Source organism: Xenopus tropicalis, chromosome 1 (assembly GCF_000004195.4).
Source record: "Xenopus tropicalis strain Nigerian chromosome 1, UCB_Xtro_10.0, whole genome shotgun sequence".
Lineage (NCBI taxonomy): Eukaryota > Metazoa > Chordata > Amphibia > Anura > Pipidae > Xenopus > Xenopus tropicalis.
The window spans coordinates 167362844-167383136 of NC_030677.2; the positions used below are offsets into that span (position 1 = coordinate 167362844).

The 20293-nt window shown below is 39.6% G+C and overlaps 1 protein-coding gene across 2 annotated transcripts in view; it reads right to left on the reverse strand.

Moving 5' to 3' along the window:
- The window catches only part of adamts19 (ADAM metallopeptidase with thrombospondin type 1 motif 19), a 121963-nt gene extending 102447 nt beyond the window's left edge, over nucleotides 1–19516 (reverse strand). Inside the window, exons 1-2 of one of the 2 annotated variants that reach the window (XM_031892949.1) lie at nucleotides 18952–19516; nucleotides 11335–11966 (exon numbers count right to left, since the gene is read on the reverse strand). In XM_031892949.1, the coding sequence (XP_031748809.1) occupies nucleotides 11335–11966; nucleotides 18952–19039 (720 nt within the window). In that variant the 5' untranslated portion in view covers nucleotides 19040–19516. Of the gene's footprint in view, nucleotides 1–11334; nucleotides 11973–18951 lie in introns of both variants that reach the window. The other variant, XM_031892941.1, reaches the window with a different exon arrangement.
- Between the last annotated feature and the right edge of the window lie 777 nt (nucleotides 19517–20293).

Below are 20293 nucleotides of genomic sequence, written 5' to 3' on the forward strand. Positions count from 1 at the left end.
GTATCAGTAGAGGGTGCTTTGCTGGTTTCTACAAACTGAGCTTTCTCTGTAAGTTAGGGTAGCTTCTATTTCTGCAAAGGAATTGCAAGATCACCCCACTGACAATAACATTAGAAATCTTAAAAGGCAGATGTTAGATTGAACATCACTATGTCCACACTATAAAATCACACATATATTTGGCACAGCAGGGGATTCATGCACACAATCATACATCGAAATAATTTGCACTTATTAGAGCATAGGTCCCAAACTGTATGACTTGATACAGTTGATAGTGCCTTTGGCTGTTGGAAAGTCTCTTCTGAGATTTGAGGAGAATGCCTGTTTGCTCCCCTATATACTCCTGGAAGGCCAAGTTGAAAAGTGCTGTTAAACAAGTATTTGCTACATTTTCTTGGACCTATGGCTGATAGAGCAGGACTGTTTCTGTGACCATGTTATGAGGTAACATGGATAGGAAAAAAATACATTTTACACCTCTAAGGGTTTCAAGCAAAAAGCCTGAAAACAGATGTTCAATACATCTGTTTGCTTTGCCTCAGATCAGCCTCAATATCTCTTTCTTCCATTATTAAATCAGCCACAAGTATTCCAAGCAGCAGTGTAGTGAGCTTTTCAGATAAATGGTTTTTGATCCTCACTGTCCTGTGGGACAGTGGCTCTGATACAATTTATAAAATTTCAAGTTCACATTTTTTCTCGATTCAAGATAAAACGCAGCAAATAACGTGAAAGCAAATACACTCAAGAATATTCTTCTGAACCTCAAATGAATGCTTTGTCACTTTTTTTCCCCCGTGAACATGATTTTTTTTCTCCTCAACTGTGAAAAGTAAACTGGGCTCCCTGTATATATCTAGAATACATGCTATAAATCTAGACATGACTTCTGGTAGGTAGGCATGGTAGGCATGGTAGGCATAAAAGAAACAAGAGGAGTCACATCGAACCAGGAAATGGCATTCCTCATGCAAGAAAAGTACACATAACTTTTCCAGCACAGAGGTACAACTAGTTTTCATGAAACTACACTGGTTTATACTTCATTTTCAGGCAGAAACCTACAAACCTACAAGTTTTTATCAGTGCTGATGTCCTAAATTCTTAACCTCCATCCTTTGCATTGCAAAAGGATGAAAAAAGTTTGGTTATTGTTCTATTATTATTGTTTCTTGGGGTTAAAGTTAGGCTTCCCTATATGCCTGTCCCATTTTGGATATGCATTAAAGGGGGGTGAATGGTGAAAACACTGAGGTTGGCAAATTTGTCAACCAAATTGCTAACCTCCTGCCCGGGGCCAGTGCAAATCTTCTATAAAAATGCACTTGTTTCCCCAGGTATCCCCTGTGCTGACCTGAGCAGGTGTGGCCAAGTAATCCTGACAATTTTACTGTACTGCTTGTGCTTCCAACTTTAATGGGGGAAAGAGGACAGGCAGCACTGTGCACTGCACTGAAGTACCCCAAAGTGTGGCATTTTTTCAACCCAGTGTGTTTTTACCATTCTTTGTCTTTCTTTTTTTTATTTTTTTTATTAACATTCTACACTTTTTTTTGCAATTAACCTTTATCTCTCCCTGTTCATTATATAATTATTTTCTTATTTGGTTCAGATGCATCATAGTATATATATAGTTAGTTTTGCATATCAGCTCTGCATGGTGTGGAAACTTGCAGTAGAAGTAATCTTCTTTAATGGGCAAATCACAGCACATCCGGTTTTCTAATAGTGACTGGGCCACAATCAAACCTGTACTGGGATGCAAAATAGGCCCTGGCAGATGTCCACCAGCTCCCCGCCAGCTCAATAAATGGTGACTGTCTATGGCATTTTACAGCAACCCCTCTGGCATTTGGCATAACTCACAGATTTCCAGTCTGGGCCTGAACCTACTTGTGCATGCACTGTTGAAGCGGATTTCCTGCTAACTCCCACTGCGCATGCGCAAGTAGGTTCGTATCGGCGGAGGGACCCGAAGTGTCTTCAGTTGCTAAGGAGATGTCTAAGAAGATGTGTTTAAACTTAAAAACTATGCGATAAGGGAGAGGTGAGGGGGGTCAAGGCAGTGATAGTCAAGGGGGCTTTTAGCGCCGGGGGTATAGTTCTCTTTTAACTAGGAGAGAAAACTATGAACAAAGCTTAGGCAGGACTGTAGTACAGAGCCAGCTTGGGCAAGAACTGGGATATGGAAGGATGGCAAAAGTGACATCAGAGGGACAGAACACAGCTGGTATGGAAGGACCACCGGACCCATGTATTCTTTTGCCCCACAGAGAGTGCTATTTGCAATATGTGTGGACTTTTACAAATAACTTAAAAAACAATGACTTTGAACGTGGCGTATGTGGCATACGTGGCGTGGTGATTTGCCGAAATTGGCAAAGTTGCCTTGAGAGGAAACTTCGGCAATTCCGGCGCCGCGTATGCCATCCCACTGGCGATTTACATTCTAGCCGGTGGGATGGCATTTCGGGGAGATTTGTTGCGCGGTGACTAATCTCCCTGTCTGCCACTGCCCTAAGTAAGCCGTGATCTTTACACATAGCAAAAGCCCATCTTGTGTGTTAGAGTCCAGTGTACCCCATGCTCTATAGCCTATCTAGCTAGTCTTAGTCTGATTACAGGCAACAAGGGGTTACACAGCTACAGTCAGGTGATCTCAGTGGAGATTTGGGGGGTTTAACCTTGAAAGCAAGTAAGTTGCAGGTAAAACTCAGTCCCATTGTTAAATATATATGATTTATGATTTGTGTTTTTCATGCTGAAATTGTTGTGTCTTTTGTGTATCCTGCACGCTTACAGGAGGAATAATAATAAATGTGTTGGAGACCCCTATTTGTTTTTTTCTTTCACTCACCAGTATTTCATAATTTAATGTGAACAGTAACTGAAATAGAACTAGTTTGATATATGTCTGGTTTAGAAACTTGTCTGAAACAATCAATAAAACAAATGGATAGTTTTCAGAAGTGCATCTTTCCTTAATTGTTCTCATTTCTAGCATACACTTTATTCATTTTACTGGTAATTAATGGTTTTCTCTCTGTGTGGCAAGTTTTATAACATGCAGATTTTCTACTGACATATGACTCTTATAGAACAATTAACTTAACACAATTACCGCATCACTATAGTAGGTTAAGAATGCATCTGGTATATAATCAAACATTTGTTCCAGAACTATTAATTTCTGTCATCACATGGATATTCTGAATACAGATACATCTGTTTCTCTACAATGAGCTTCTCACCGAAATATTAGCAGCAGATTTCATTTCCCTCAGTCTGTTTCTGTTGTGTACCAATGCCAGCTGTGGATCAGTTGTATAGTTGTTCTTTTTCCATATAAGGCTGTTACATTAATGAGAAGTTCTTTTTATATAGTATACATATATAAACATAAACTCTAAATAAAAACTAGAAATGTAATTTATCTACTATTATTTATTATAATGATCTGATCTGTGCTGCATTGTTGTTTTCCTTCCATGTAAAAAACAACTATCATCCCAAAATGTCCTTTTTCATTTTTCATTTCAGTGTTTATGTATTTCTGCTGCATGAAATACTACTTTTCCATAAATGTACTTATTTTATCTAACCTGAGTGGTTTCCACTGCCTCAATAAGCTTTTTGATTGCAGTGAATGGGCTAATTATCCTGTCAAGGAATGTAATGCCTGTGTCACATAGTATTCTGCTCAGCACTAACAAGCAAAATGCCAAGGATTGTTAGGGAAGCAGTTCTACACTGTATGGGGGTGCTAAAATCATTCCCTTATACAAGCTTACCAAAAATGCTATGTCTTCAGATATTTTTTTTTTTGTTATGGTAGTGTGCCTTTAATGGCTGTTTACTAGGGAGCAGCATATTGCATTGCATACCTTGCTAATTTTACATTCCATACTACAAAATTTGACAAGCATTTGATATATGGTTGCTTCAAAATTATATAAAAAATGTCAAAAATGTGCATCTTCAGATAAGCATTTTTTCTGTAATTTGTATTTCCATACTACTAAAGTCTACTAAAATATTTAAATGTTAAATAAACCTAATGAGATGTTTATGTCTCCAATAAGGATTAATTATATCTCAGTTGGGATCAAGTACAAGGCACTGTTTTATTATTACAGAGAAAAAGGAAATCATTTTTAAAATTGTGAATTATTTGCTTATAATAAAGTCTATGGGAGATGGCCTTTCCATAATTCGGAGCTTTGTGGATAATGGCAGGGCCGGACTGGGGGTGCAGGGCCCGCCAGGGCTCCCACCCTGGCCAACACACCCCAGCGCGGGCCCCCACCGCCAGCCCCAACTCCCTTCGGGAGATCTTTGGGTGAGGGAGCACCACGGGGATTGGGTCCGACCCTGGATAACGGGTTTAATTGTACTTAATTTTATCTATGATTTTGTCAGTAAGCCCATTAACATAACCTTCTCTATAACACAGAGCTACCTGTGGGCTCATTTATTAACACTGGGCATGAACCCATAGCAAACAATCAATTTAGTTTTCTTGTTTTTCTTGTTCTCTTGTTTTAGATGCATGTAGCTGAAGAAGCTACTCACTGGTTGTTATGGGTAACTGCCCAGGTGCAAATTTGTCCAGTGTTGATAAATGAGCCCTGATGGAGTGTTTGGCAGGGGTTGTCCTTATCACATTACTGGAAGCAAACTGTCCTCCTGGCACTTGGTCGTTTGCTTTGTGCCACCTACTCTCACAGTCCTATAATGATCATGCCCAGATTTGTGGTGAGGCCACAAAGGCCTGGGCCTAGGGCGGCAACAATTTAGGGGCAGCATGCCTAAATTCTTATATTTGCTGCCATACAGAGTAATGGGGACCGCTCCCCACTGCTCCATATGTGAGTATAAATGGACATGCATGTGCCCTGCGACCGGGGGAGGGGGGGTTCGCGAATGTGTGTAGAGCGTAATGCACATGCACGGAGGGGGGGGCGACCTCGGGGCACCCGGATTACAAATCCGGCGCTGATAATGATCCATATGTAAATGTTAAGAACACATGTTTATTGATGCGCTGGATACTTCTGCAAACTTTCTAGGCAACAATTCCATCAAAGAGATATTATGGCAAGAAACTAAAGAAGCACAGTTTTATGGACAGATGAATGGCATGAACGCAAGTGTTTAAAGAGAGAGAAAATGTAGAAAGACTTAACAATTCAATTTACACGTCTCTGCTGGATAGAAATCTAATATCTTCACCTTACTTGTCAGTTCCAGTTAGCAAAAATGTGTGAATTAACCTGCCCTACATGCACTCGGGATCAAATACGTGTGCTTATTTGCACTTCTTTCCATAATATGCTTGAAATGGGGACCTAATAGTCAAAATATTGTACAGTTTTTCAGTCACATAATCTGATCTTTGTATCATTCAGCATCACATCTGGAATTATGTGAATATGAGGATGAATGACAAAGAGCAAATGACCAGGAAGAATAATTATTTGCATTGTTTGAATATAGAGCAGTGATCCCCAACCTGTGGCTTGTGAGCAACATGTTGTTCCCCAGTCCCTTGGATGTTGCTCCCAGTGGCCTCAAAACAGGTTCTTATTTTTGAATTTTTGTCTTGGACGCAAGTTTTGGTTGCATAAAACCAGGTTTACTGACAAACAGAACCTCCTGCAGGCTGCCAGTCCACTTAGGTGTTGACAAATAACCAATAACAACCCTTATTTGGCACCTGGCAGAAACTTTTTTATGCTTCTGTTGCTCCCTGGCTTATTAAATTTGAATGTGGTTTGCAGGTAAAAAAGGTTGGGGATCCCTGATATAGAGTAGGCCTTTACCAAAAACTTGCATTTGACTTAATGGTCTCTCCACTGACTATTAGATAATGTCCATGATTTGCTATCAGCATATGTTAAAGAGAATACACATTTAAAAAATATTCATGGGAACAGGGTTGTTAGGTTTTCTATATTGAGTTCTGGAAGCAATACACAACGGATCTACTGTATAGAAGTACTAAGCTCCAGTCCAATGCATAGCAAACTAGCCTTACAACTAATATTCTACTACTAAATTATCCAAGACTGCATCATAATAATTTTATTCATTATCTATTATACAGAGCCAACATATTTACACAGAGCTTTACACCTATTATACATCATTCAGATCATTCTCTGTACCCAGTGGAGGTTACAATCAAAAGTCCTTATTACATTCACACACAGTGGAGTAATTTTGTCAGAAGCCAGTTAAGCTACTTGTATGTTTTTGGAGTGTGAGAGAAACTGGAGTACCCAGAGAATACCTAGACACAAGGAGAACATACAAACTCCTTGCATATGGTACCCAAGCTGGAATCCAACTCTGGAGTCCAGCGCTATAACCCCCTGAGTGCTACCTACTGAGCAACTATGCTTCCCATCCTCGTGCAGGGGGCTAGTTGACATCTCTTGACACATAGAATTCAAGTGTACACATATTTTCTTGCAACAAGCTTATTTAACAGGGAAGTCAAACAAGTCTGAGAAAGAATTAAACTTGAAAAAAAAGTGTTGTAGAATATGTTTTCAACCTAGTGTAGGAGCCCATAGCATTAAAGATTCAGACTTCCAAACACATCTCCAAGAGCTCCCAATATTTCTCCTCACCTCAGACACAGCATGAGTTCAGTCTGCTATGTAATGCACATCTGAACTAAAAGCATGTGGTTTTACTGTTCAACAAACAAAGATCCCAGGTCATCCCTTTAAGGATGGACAAAAATAAGGAAACTATAGAGCAAGGCCTATTGGTAATTATTTTATTCACCACATGATTGCATGGGAGCCAGTGCAGTTTTCAGCCAGCATCTGACCTGAATACAAAATGTTATATGAGAGCTTTGCAAAAAGTTGTTCTGGGAATATTCAGAAAATAATAATTGAAGTACTTGATCTTGTTCTAGTTTTACTTGGCTCCACCTTTATTGACCTTTGTCAATAACCCCTATATAATAAATACTTATTTAAGGTACATCGGGCTAGATTCTATTTGATGAAAACAACATATATCCAAGAATTTTATGAAGTTTTTCTCATCAAAAGAAATCTGAATCATTTCACTCTTAAAACATTTAAAAAAAACTTTTACACCAGGTTGCCAACCTATTTATTATGTGACCCATATATGTATATGTATGAAATATTCATAAAACAGTAATGCATACATTTCATACACAGCATGTAATGGGGATACCCGTAGCTGGTAGATCATGAGAAAGGGAACTGGGAAGGCCTGCTGTGAGAATTAGGCATGTTGCAAGGAAATGAGATACATGAATGCAGACTCTATTGGACAGCTGCTCACAGGTGTAGCAGGGAAAGGCCAGAGCACTGCATTTTGACTCAGTTACACAAAATAAGCACCACTCAGAGATCCTCTGACATCCTAACACACAGTGTTCCCTTCTCTAAAAGCCTCCATTACCCCTGTCATGTGGAAACACACAAGCAAAAGAGGCCTCCTCTCCCATTAAGGTTTCCCTATACTTCTGTCATGTTCAGTATACATGGCAGTTGCTTCTCCTGAGCTGTCTCTATAGTTCCCTTATGTCCCCATGTACCTACACCTGAACACTTCAATCCCTAACTGGCGCAAAGTCAGCCAGGGGCTTTGCCCCAAAAATACTCACTCCTCATCAGGACAACAGACTGTCCTTACTAGCTATTCTGACTATATCTTACTCCCGGAGTGAGCTGGTCCCAAACGTCTGTCTCACAGCCCTAACAAGTTACAGCCACCCACTTGGTCTGGCTTTGCAGACATCTCTACTGCCTGCTAATGATTTTAGGCCCTTCGTCTCTTTAATTCCGGCCCGCCAATGACACCAAGTCTCGCGTGATGAGACTTGGCGTCGTCGGCGGGCCGGATTAAAAAGGCCCGCGGGCCGTAGTTTGCCCACCCCTGTTCTATAGGCTCCTGCAGGGGAATCCCCCTCAGGCCAACCTTAAGGCTTAGTGCCACCTACTGGCTGAACTGAATAAAATATATTTCATCTCCTAACAAGCATTTTCAAAGGTGATGCTTAATAAAGATGGTTGCTGGAAATCTTACTTGCAATTTCAAGTGCAATCACCATGTTTTTTTTCCCCACAATCCAGCATTTTTCCCAGAATTCTAAAGTCATTACAGTTGCAAAACGATGATGCTCTTGATGCAGTTGTGCTGTGCCTACAACAATTGTGTCTGATTCTGCAAAATTACTAAAACTGTGTGCAGATTTTGTCGCAAATCAGACACAAGCCTAATCTGAAGTCTGCCTAGCATCATTTGTCCTGTGTCATGGCCATACACATGTGACTAAGTTAACAGAAAATACAATGTATGTATGTATAGATATGTATAGAGTATTAATACTTTTACAGGGAAAGTGTATGTAACCAGTGTTAAAGGGATGAATCTAGTTATCTAATGTTATCTAGTTATCAAAAGTTTGTTTTAGCAAACTATTTATGGATGAAACATGCTGTCTTTAATTGGTGTTTAAACTTAGATTTCATCATATTATACTTAGGGGCAGATGTGAAATATTTGAAAAAAAATATTCCCCAATGTTTGGGGAATCCATACTTTTCCTTGAGAGGCAACTTGGGGCGACACGTATTCCCACGGTAATGAAGATTTGTTGCGGGGCGACTAATCTCCCCGTGTGCCACTTCCCTTACGAGTAAATACACACAGAGCTACTAGTAGCAGCTACTTGTTGTGGCTACTAAAACAGACAAGGCTGATCACAATACTGTCTCTACGTGTGTTTTAGCAGAGGCAATTCTCAGTATGGTCTATGGCAGGGTATTTTCTGGAGTTTAGTGGCCGTGAAAAAGTAGCTGCTACTAGTAGCCCAGTTTGTCTTCACCCTAAGTGCTACCAACTTATTTATGAAAAAAAACAGTGACAGAAATTTTTTTCTCGAATCGCGATGAAAACTCCAATGGTGAAATTTTATTGCAGGTTTTCTTTTCTGCCATGGGACTTCACTACAGTAGTCAGCAGCACTCCTACTGCCTATATTTCAACCAGTGGCTCAGGAGCAACATGTTTCTCTCCAAACCCTTGGATGTTGCCCCAGTGGCCTCGAAGCAGGTGCTTATTTTTGAATTTCTGGTTAGGAGGCAAGATTTGGTTGCATAAAAACCCAGTGTAATAGACAAACAGAGCTTTTTGTAGGCTTTCAGTCAACATAGAGGCTATCAAATAGCCAATTATAGCTCTTATTGGCACCTCCAGGAACTTTTTTCATGCTTGTGTTGCTCTCCAAAACTTTTTCCATTTGGCTGTGGCTCATGGGTATAAAAGGTTGGGGATCCCTGCCCAAGCAGCTCCTTTTGGTGCGTCTGTACTAACATATTTTTAGCTGATATGTATTTTCTACCTTGACTCATTTTGGCTCTCATGATCAACACTGTGAGTTAAATGCTCAGTGGCCTTGTGGCATAAGTGCATAGTTGGTCCATAGCATTATTACCTCAAAACACCTATTACCCAAATCATCACAAACTGCCTGAATTGTTCCAATCTACCTACTGTATATATCTAATGCAAGCTTGTGGGATTACACCGATCATTCTGCAGTTGGTCTTCTTTTCGTCAAGACTCTGCACTGCCTTTGATTCAGCTCATCCACCACAATGAATAGCCTTTTCAATGAATGTCACCACTGTGTCTATTTAATAAACAAGACAACAAGAATGGCAATGACTAAACTGTTTTTAGTAAAAGTTTTAAGCCTTATAATTCATAGGGCATCTAAATGACCCTTTTTTATATAACTTAGCCAAGGGTCTGCATGTACGTCCACCATATGGTTTTAAATATGAGACCACCCTTTCCCCAAAACATTCTCACTGTATCCCTCTGTCATTCAGTTATTTTCCTTATTTCTAAAGGAGGTCTTTGTTTATGTGTATCATACTGTTTGTTTTCTCTCAGTTTACTGCACTGTGATGTTTTATATGTTGCCATTTTATAAATAAACCAGAATAATAATTTTAATCATATACAACTGACAATCAATGTGGTCTGTGCAGGCACTGTATAAATGGTATCAAAACTGACTGACGCAAACTTTCACAGACCTCTGAAGTTCATGTGAAACATAAATTAACAGATGTTTTATCCCATGTACAAAGTATTATAATCTGAAATGTAGCAATGGAAAGGGAAAATTCTCCAAGTAGAAAAGATAAGCAGTATATAATCCATAATAGGCCCACTCTCGCCGCCCCCCTCACTGAGAGCTGAAACAACAACCAACATGCCAATTATCACATCTACTTTTAAAATGAAAACATATATTTTTTATATTATGGAAAGATAGATTGATGATATGGCCCCAGCATTTTATGACACAGTGACCCCAGCATGTCATAAAATATTTAGTCTAGCATTCCATTCCATGACACAGTGACCCAAGCAATTAATGGAACATGGCCCCAGCAAATCAAGAAGCATTGGTTCTAGCAATTTATGACATACTGGGCCCTACATTACATGACAAAGTGACCCAAACACTTTATGACACAGTAGCCAAAGCAATTCAAAACACAGGGGCCCCAGAAATGTATGGCACAGTGGCCCTGGAGTTTTGTGGCACAGTTGCCTCAGCATTTCGTGTTGCTTCAGCTTATATGGCCCCAGAATTTCATGACAGAGTGAAGCTTTCTAAGACATAGTTGCACCAGAATTTAAATAAATATTGGTCCAAGCTGCTTAAAGAGATACTGACCCCAGAAATTAAACTCTTTTTTTACAACTGTCATAACACTGTCTTTGCATGCTCCTTATAACTTTTACATTCCCTATCTGTTCCCCCCTGTTCCTCTATGAGTGGGCTGCCATATTTGTGCTTAGGAACTTCAATAAACAATTACTCACAAAAGCAGCCCTATCAGGGAAAAACAATCAACATGACCCAGTGGTAACTTTTTACGTACATTCATATTTTGAAGAGTAGATGTTTAGTGCCAGTATCACTTTAATGACACAGTGGCATTTCACTACACAATGGCCTTAGTATTTTATGACAAATTGTGGTCCTAGGATTTCATGAGACTATGTGGGCCTAGCAATTTATGAGACACAGTATGCACCAGGATTTCAAGAATTCGCTATATATTCTTCCATGTGACAAAAGATTTTGGAATTTAAAATTGCATTGTAAATCTATAGGTCACAAATCAGAATGATACTAAACTGGATTTCTGTTGGGAACAGATTTTTATTACAAATATGGGATGGCTTAATATTTAGCTGTTTATGGCGTTCTTCTAAATGTATTTAAACACTGTGCCTGTCTCCGTAACTTACCAGTCCACCACACGTGCTAAAGGAAGCAAAGGACCCAGGGTGGCGAAGAACAGTACCACTGTAATAGCACTCTCTATCTGTATCCTGTACAGAAGATCCTCTCCACTCCCGGTGCCTCTGTTCAACTACAAAGCCAGGGGCCAAAAAATGGTTATCCCTTTTCAGCAACAAATAAAGTTCTAATCCGAAGACTGGAATCTTTAGTCTCATCTTTCCAGCATTCTCACTCTGTTTCAGAGAAGTAATAGACTTGCCAGAAGAAAGAACTGATACTGGTATCGATGCATTGGGAGATGATGCGTTGGTTGTTTTTTCTTTAGAAATCCATGAAAATTGTGACAAGTGATACATATCTTGGGGCTCAAACCTTTCATTTTCCTGTTCCTCTTCTTGACTAAGGTGATAATATGTAGAGGTAGTTGAAGGAGAGGACACAGAGCGTACTTCCCGAGAACTAACAGCAGCCTGGTTATATGATGAAGAACTGTGAATGTTGCTATGGTTTCTGTCAGTTGAAGGAGTTCCTGATGACACCAAAGCTTTCCTTTCTTCCTCTTTGGGATTTTGGGATCCCCAAAGAGCTGGATAGACAACTTCCCACTCTTCATACCACTGTGTTGTGTTCATTAAACCTTTATCTAAAAAAAAAAAAAAAAAACACATGTTGTTAGAAATGTCCTCTAAATGCAGATTGTAAGTTCTGAAACTTTTTAATTAGATCACATAAGGCAAACTATATTTTGTTGCATAGGTTTTGTATTGGGGTGTCACTTGGAGTTATTAAATTAACCCTGTAGCTACTGCACCCTTACTTTCGATAAACACCTTAGTGAAGAATACTACTACTAGTACTACTAATATTATTATTATTAGAGTACGGTTTCATAGTTTTATAGATTTCATCCCTCTGCCCATGTTCCTGAGACCCTCCTTTACTCAGGCCCTTACAGCTTACACCGGTGTCCAGCCCCAGATGATGCACAAACACCAAAAAGGTATCCACTTAATTTGGATCAAAGACCTACCTAGCTCTTTGCCCCTCAATATGTGTCCCTGACTGGCATATACTGCTGGGGTGCTAAGGTTTTTCTCCCTCCTTGGTGGGGTCTCAGTTGCTTATCTACCTGTGTAAAGTTGGTACCTATGACTGGTATACTCCCAGCCAGGGAACGGGGTGGGCTTTTGCTACAAGAAGAAGGCATGTCTCACATAAATGCAATTAAATACAGCAGATTTTATTCATTACTTCTCACAGGTTTCATAGGGGCAGACCAGAGCACAAACTATCAACCAGAATATATAAATTACATAATAATCACAGCATGGCAGATCCTCTCCCTTCTTCCACCCTATGGTATGTTGATTGATAAGAAATCTATCCCATGGGTTTTCTCCACTGCCATACAGTATTCATTATTATTCTAATACGTATTTATAAAACACAATATATTGCACGGCGCAGTATAAAAATGGGCATATACATTGAATATACAAGAACACATACAGAAAAAAACAATAACAAATACAAGAGGTAAAGATGGACTTGCCCAAAAGACTAACACAGGCATGTAGACAGAGTGGGGTTCATTTATAAACACTGGTCAAATTTGCATCTGGGCACAAACCAATGACAACCAATGTTTGCTTCCATTGTTTCACCTGCAGCTGACTGAAAAATCTAATCACTAGCTGGTTACTGTCCAGGTGCAATTTTGCCCAGTGTACATAAATGAGCCCCAGTATTGCAATTGTATGTGCTGGCAGCAAAAAGTGACATTAGCCTTGTTAAATCAGCCACATATCTCCAAGCAGCAGAGTAATAAATGTCAATAAGTCTTTTAGATAAAGGATAATTGATCCTGCAGTGAACTGGCTCCAATACTAAGAATATACAGTACCTAGAATGCCTGCCATAAAGCAAGACATGACTTTTGCTGTTAGTCACAAAGGAAATAAAAATAGTTCCATGATTACCTGGAAATGTACTCCACTAATAAAATATAAAATGGCAATAACTTTTTCCAGAGTAAAGTAAAACTATTTTTTGCAGAACTATTATTTTACAGAATATTACTCATTGTTTATAGGCAAAAGTAAGCACTTTATATTTTGACAGCAGTATTATAAGTAAAAAATAAATGCTTTTTAGGCATAAATAAATCAGAAGTGTCAAACTGACAATCATACTTCTTTACACCCAGTTAAGAAATTAGCAGCAGATTATTATACCAATGCAACAAAATAAACATTTTGTACATGCCATTAGGGACTGTGCAAAAATATATTCAATTCTGTGTTTTCCCATACAATCTAGTTTTTATTACTTTCACACTCCACTTCTGTTTTTATTTTGTGAAAAAAAAACACATTTTATCATTCCACATTTTCATTTAGGTGCAACTTGCTCTTACAACATAAGGGGCAGAATGCAGGCTGGACATGGTTGTGCCCTTATACAGCAGCTGTCAATATTACATAATTTTAATGTTGTAAAAAAGTGGGCTCCTAGGCACTGTGCCCAAACAGAGTCTTGTACTGATCAATGTAGGTGTTAGGTACATAGCATACACAAAAAAGGGGGTTGCAGTATTTGTGTGATTGTAGCACACCCACACCTTCATTGGTGGTCATATGCCTTTAAAAATTGGTGTTGGTCTGGGCAGCCTTTGTCCTTTAAACAGCCACTCACAGTGGAGGATTAAATCTGTTAAGGCAATGCTGGGGTCTTAGTTAATGTGGGGTTAACTAAGCCCTGTGACTGAAACCAATGCCCTACTCAGGAGACACATATCCAAAAAAATGGTACCATGCAGGGAGATTCCAACCTTTGAAAATATGACCAGAGGGAAAACGATATGAGGTTTACCTTGATATGGTATGGTGGCTTGCCAATTGTATGATCATAACTTTGTTACTGAAAACCCCTGTTTTTGGAAGTATCTCCACTTGCATAGATACTAAATTACTAATGTAACAGGAGACAGGGAAATGTGCAAGGGGACTCCTCAATTGCCCTTCGCTTTCAACCATCCCCCTGAACCCCATTGTTACATACCTTAATGAAACACCAGGAGCCAAAAATGGGTAAAAAGAGGCCACAGCATTTATTCACATTTTATCAAATGCCAGCCTCACCCCAAGGCAATATTCACAGCCAGAATTCCATAAGAGATCGCTACTATGCTCTGCTGTTCCTTACTGAAGACTTGAGATCAGCACTATGTCATTATATCCACCACTGAGTATTAGGCTGCCTCTACCTACAGAGAGGATGGCCCCAAACTCTGCCACCAGCAGGAGCTGCATCTCCCACCAAGAGAGAAGTTCAGCAGCCCTGCTGCTGGTCCTGCAGTGCCTCAATGATAGGAAATCCAAGCAAGCTGTCACCTAACACAAGCAGTAGTAGCGTCTGTATCAATCAAACCACCGTGCAGCCAAAGGAGAGAAACTCCTTTTTCCCTCTTCTAAAATTTCCTGTGCAGTACTCTGGCAAGGTCCTATCCCTGCTGTGACAAATAAAACTTAAAATACATTACCATATAGTCACTGTTTAGATTCAGAGGAAGGCAAAAAACCCAGCCTGAAGGCTGTGCCAATTATGCCTCAAGAGCAAAAAAATTCCTTCCTTGACCCCCATGGCAATCAGAAACACTCCCTGGATCAAGGATTTGACTTTCATTTGACATAAATGACACCATGCAGACTCTCACATTTATACTGTTTAACGTTACTGAAACCATAATATAACAGTGCATACAGGGAAACATTTACATTCTTTTATTAATAGATAATATGAGAGCATAAAGAAGAGAATATCCTGGCATTTTACAAAATATGCAAAAAAGATGGAAGGGTGGGAAGTTTCTACCTGTTCAGAAGATAGGAAGTGAACTGCTTCTCTTGTGACATCACATCCCTATCCTTCTCCACCCCCAGCCCAGCTTTCCCCCTCCTTAACTTATTGCTTCTCACCCAATCAGAGCTGCATATGTAATCTGCCTGCTGGCCATTCAGATCCCTTGTCATGCAGCCCCTGCATTTATAGCTTCAGGGTTTCCTTTAGTATCTTCACTCTCTTGAAACATTAGAATACTACACCTTCACCTCTTGCACAATAAAAGGTGCAACACAGTTGTGCTACATGTGAGTAAAATGTTAATATTGTGGCTGTGTTTGGATGCCTAATACCTTAATTGGCTAAACAAAGCCCATGACTGGCAGCTATTCATGAGTACCTGTGGGAATTCTTGGCCCGTGGAGTAACTCCTATGTGAGAAATGCCTACAGTAGGTTAAATAATACTAGCTCAAAGAAAAGAGCTATGAAATGTGACAGGCATTAGTAAGTGAGAGAATGTATCATGGAAATGCATGAAAGTTAAAGTAGGAAAATTCCAAAACTGAAAAAGCTAAGAAAAGTACATGGAAAGAATATGGAAGATCTTTTTAAAAGATGGGAGGGAGATTACAGAAAGAGACATAGTACTGGCAGGAAGCCACCGCTCTGGGTTCAGGGACACTACTCCTGTCCAAATTACAATGCCAAGACACTATGGGGACAGAGCAAACTCTATGCATGAGGCTTCTGACCAAAGAGGGAATTCATCATTGGGCCATCAGCCCTGCAGCATGTCTTGGATAGCTGCAAAAGCTATAAATGGAAAAAGCCTGTTTCTCTCAAAAATTGTCCAATTAACCCTTTTCTTGTGGATGACACAAGGCATATAGAATCAACTGCATGTCACTGGCACTCTGCAACTTCCTTACTGGTGACAGATTCTATGTTTCAGCAACCTATTTAAATGAATGGGGGAATAAAAAACACTTTCCTGGGCAATATGCAACTTCAGCGTGGCTGGAGAAGGTTTTCGTGAATCCTAAATATGTCGAAAAACAAATAAATTTCTTGAGCAATACAATCATAATAGGAAACCGGGATGAGTCTCACAAAAAAGACCACACAAGGCAAACAGGACTACACAGCCCTGATGCCCCAATATACCTGCATACTTGGCAACTTGTACTCTCACTACACACCTCAACCACAAACTCTTGCCTGCAGCTTGACCAAGGGTCTATCTGAAACCAGGAAGTGATGTCATAGAGAGTATGAGAAAAGGAAGTGGAGCTGGAGGAAGGAAATAAGTGATATTCCATTAAAGGGGTTGTTCACCTTTGTACAACATTCACAAATCTAATAGTTCACATTAATAGAACAATCTTTGCCATATACATAGTTAACAAAATGTGCAGCTGAAGAGACATTCACCTTCTGCACAGAGCCTGTACTAGTGGGTGGGTGAGTGACCCTTATAAACACTACAGTCACTTTTATCACTTTTATCACTTCCTTATATGATGTTACGCATAGTAGTGGGAGCAGAATTAACTCCTATTGGCTGTGTCTCCTGTCAATCTAACATTGCTTCCTGTGCCTGCGACAGAGTGCCACAAATCTAACATAACAGCAGGGATCCCCAACCCGTGAGCCACGCTCAAATGTAAAAAGAGTTGGGGAGCAACACAAGCATAAAAAATGTTCATGAGGGTACAAAATAAGGGCTGTGATTGGCTATTTGATAGCCCTGTTGAGGACTGGCAGCCTACAGGAGGCTCTGTTTGTCATTACAGCTGGTTTATATGCAACCAAAATTTGCCTCCAAGCCAAGAATTCAAAAATAAGCACCTGCTTTGATGCCACTGGGAGCAACATCCAAGGGGTTGGTGAGCAACATGTTGCTAACGTATAAGTGGGGCATCACTGCATAACAGTATGCTAGATTTGTGATATGCTGAGTCTGTTTGCATAAGTCATTGCAAGGGAGATATTAACCAATGACCTCTTAGTTTATGCAACTGGTTATCGTGCAGAAGCATATAGGAAGTTCTCAGGTGTCAGGTTCAAAATAGGCCACTCCCATCCCTTCTGAAAATTGATCAGAGAGGAAAGACTGATTTAACCGTTATATAGCTTTTACAGTGGTATTTTTTTTATGGAAAATGGATTTTATAACATGCTAAGAGCATTGTTGGTAGTTAAATAATATTTGGACATTGAAGGTGAACAACCCCTTTAAGGACATGAGGATTTGCCAGACCTCCATCAACCTGTAGGTCAATCCACTCACATTCACTATTCCTACAAGACTCCCGGCACCTACTCTTTCTTTGCATATTACTTCCCAGCTACCTGAATGTTCTAGTTAGAGTTGACATTTTCTGAAAAAAAATACCGGGCTTCCTATATTTTTATTATTTTTTCCTATTAATAAGATTGGCATCATTGTTACTGGCCAGGTGGTAACCTTAGCTGTAGTATTTAAGAAAGGGATTCCTCCAGCCTACATTTTGTAAGCAGACATCTCTGAATGGAACTATTTCATATCAGTTTTGTAACATTACATAGACAGGAAAAGGTCTGTCACAGGGTACTTCATAGGAAATTGGTAAGAAGTAGTGCTTTAATGTTCAGAACTGGGGTCTTAATGACCCAGCAATAAACTAAAGGCACTGTATATATCTGCTGCCAATTTAGCTAGTACAACAAGAAGGCTACTTTTCTTTCCCTCTGAACCTGTTCCAAATTATTTATGGGGACAGGCTTTTTAAACGGTGCAACAAAAATGTTACCATTTAGCAGGACAAACATTGCAATTGAGTGTTTCTTTCCCCCTCCGGCAACAAGTTCTGTCAGTAACATTATATGACTCCGGCAGTAGTCTAGAGTAGTTAGTGGTATGCAGAATGTTCTATATATACATGATATTTAAATAGTTAAGGTAGAGTAGGTTTCTGTAGGTTAAGAAATATTGTATTTTAGGACTATGGCTTAATTATGAAGATTGATCACAGTTTATACAATGTAGACATTAAGCTGCTGCATGCAGAGCCCTCAGTATATTTTGTATGAGTTTGCAGCTGTATGTCATTGTTTATATTTCTCCCCTGTTGTGCAGCACCATGGAAAATGCTTGGCACTTTATAAATAGCAATAATAATTCTGCTTTAGGACCTGTTTCATTAGTGATGATGTTAGACATGACCCAAATGCGAGTACCAGATATGTTGCCTTACTTTACAATTTATAGATGTTATTGTTTACCTGAAACTAGAACGTTCACGTCTCCCTGAAAATATATCTTATTTTATTTTCTTTTTTTCACAGTCATGAACAAACACGTTACAGCAATTTACTATTGTCTGTGCTTTGCCTCCAGCATGATTTCTGTGTAGTTTTAATGAATTACATGGCATGAGCAGAACCCCTATAAATCAGATTGCCAGCTTGGTGCTTTGCAATATCAAATGATCATTATAACTGGTGCTTTCTCTGGTTTAGGAATAACAGATTACTGGTATGTGGGTTTGCTTGAGATATATTTCTGCTTATATGCAAAATACATATATGACAAAAAGGTACATGCAAGACATGCAAAAATATTGAACTTTTAAAGCACCACATCAGCTTTTAATTAAGTTTTTCCACCACCATGACAATAAATGCATACGAGTAGAATAGAGCTATACATGCTATTTTTATTTTTTTTTTTTAATTTGTGAATAGTCATAAAATCTAGAGAACATAAGAAACACAAGAGAGCAGTAGCAGTAAACGTACCTGTGCTGCTCTTACTTGACATGATGCACAAGAGCAGATAGAGTAGGCAGCAGCTGAACTTCAGTCCCATCCCTTTTCCTTGCCCCATCCACTTAATGGTCTAAACACATGGAACAGACGCTGAAAAGGTCTTAAATCTGCCAATGTGTGTTTCTTTCTTTCCTGATTGCTCTCCCCAGATTTTTTCCAGCAAAGTAAATGAATCACTGCCCAGAGAACAACTTTGCCTTTTTTTTTTTCCACCGACGTCTGTGTGGATTTATTAAGGGGGCAGCAAAGGGAAAATATAATTTTGGGTTCAAGGATTTCTTCTGCAGTGAAAGAGTTTCCTTTTTAGTGTTATATAGGTGGAAATAAATTTCCTTATGAGTACAATCAAACAAGAGCTTCTCACTAAGGGGAACTGAATAGGCTGAATTGGGAGCCAGATGAAAGTAAAGCTTTCCTGAGCAGGAAGAGAGAGAAATAAGAAAAGCAGCTGCAAAGCAGACAAAAGAGGGAGAGAGATCAGATCAGTCTTGCAGTCACACATGCACATGCTGTACTGAATACTGCACACATTATCTCTGCCTCACACAGCTATAAGAGCAGCAGGAGGGGAGGAGAAGTTAGGAGAATGCTGTAACTTACTAGGTGGCTACACAAGCTGAGACATTCACAAAAAGGGAGGGGTGCTTTCCGATGCCCTGCCATTGATTCTGATTGGCTGCAGGGAAGGGCTGATTTGAATAGACTGAGCATGAGGTTGAAGCAGGTAGAACAGTAATGGCTATCAGACCTGCAGATATGTGTGTGTATGTATACAGAGCCCTCAAGTGAACAGTGGGACTGGATCTGCAGAAACACAATCACAAAATGAGAAAATCTGGGCTGGATATCTGTGCAATAATATTCCATCTCTTTATCTACTATTATCTTGCATTTTAATGTTGCTTCTGTACTACATCTCTTTCCTTCACTCGACTCTCAATATAAAAACGTGTAATAGGATCACAAGGCATAACTCTAGCAAGTCTTCAGTCTACACAGTGTGCATGGATGTGCTGAAATATACGCAGCTTTATGCAACAGTTTTTACTTCTCACATGTTGATGTGTTAATGGACCAAAAATGACACCCCATAGAGATCCACTAAACATGTGTGCCGTACACACAGGAACATGTAAGCAATGCTCTGTGCTTTTTTTGGATAAAGCACCTTGCATAAGGTATAAAATACAGCTCTAACAGACCAAGGTTGCCCTATACTTATTGTGTATACTGGACACTGGAGTGCCTTGCAGCCCCTGTGCTCCTAACTTGTACCTACTGAATTATGTCCAAGGGAGGTATATGCAGGGTG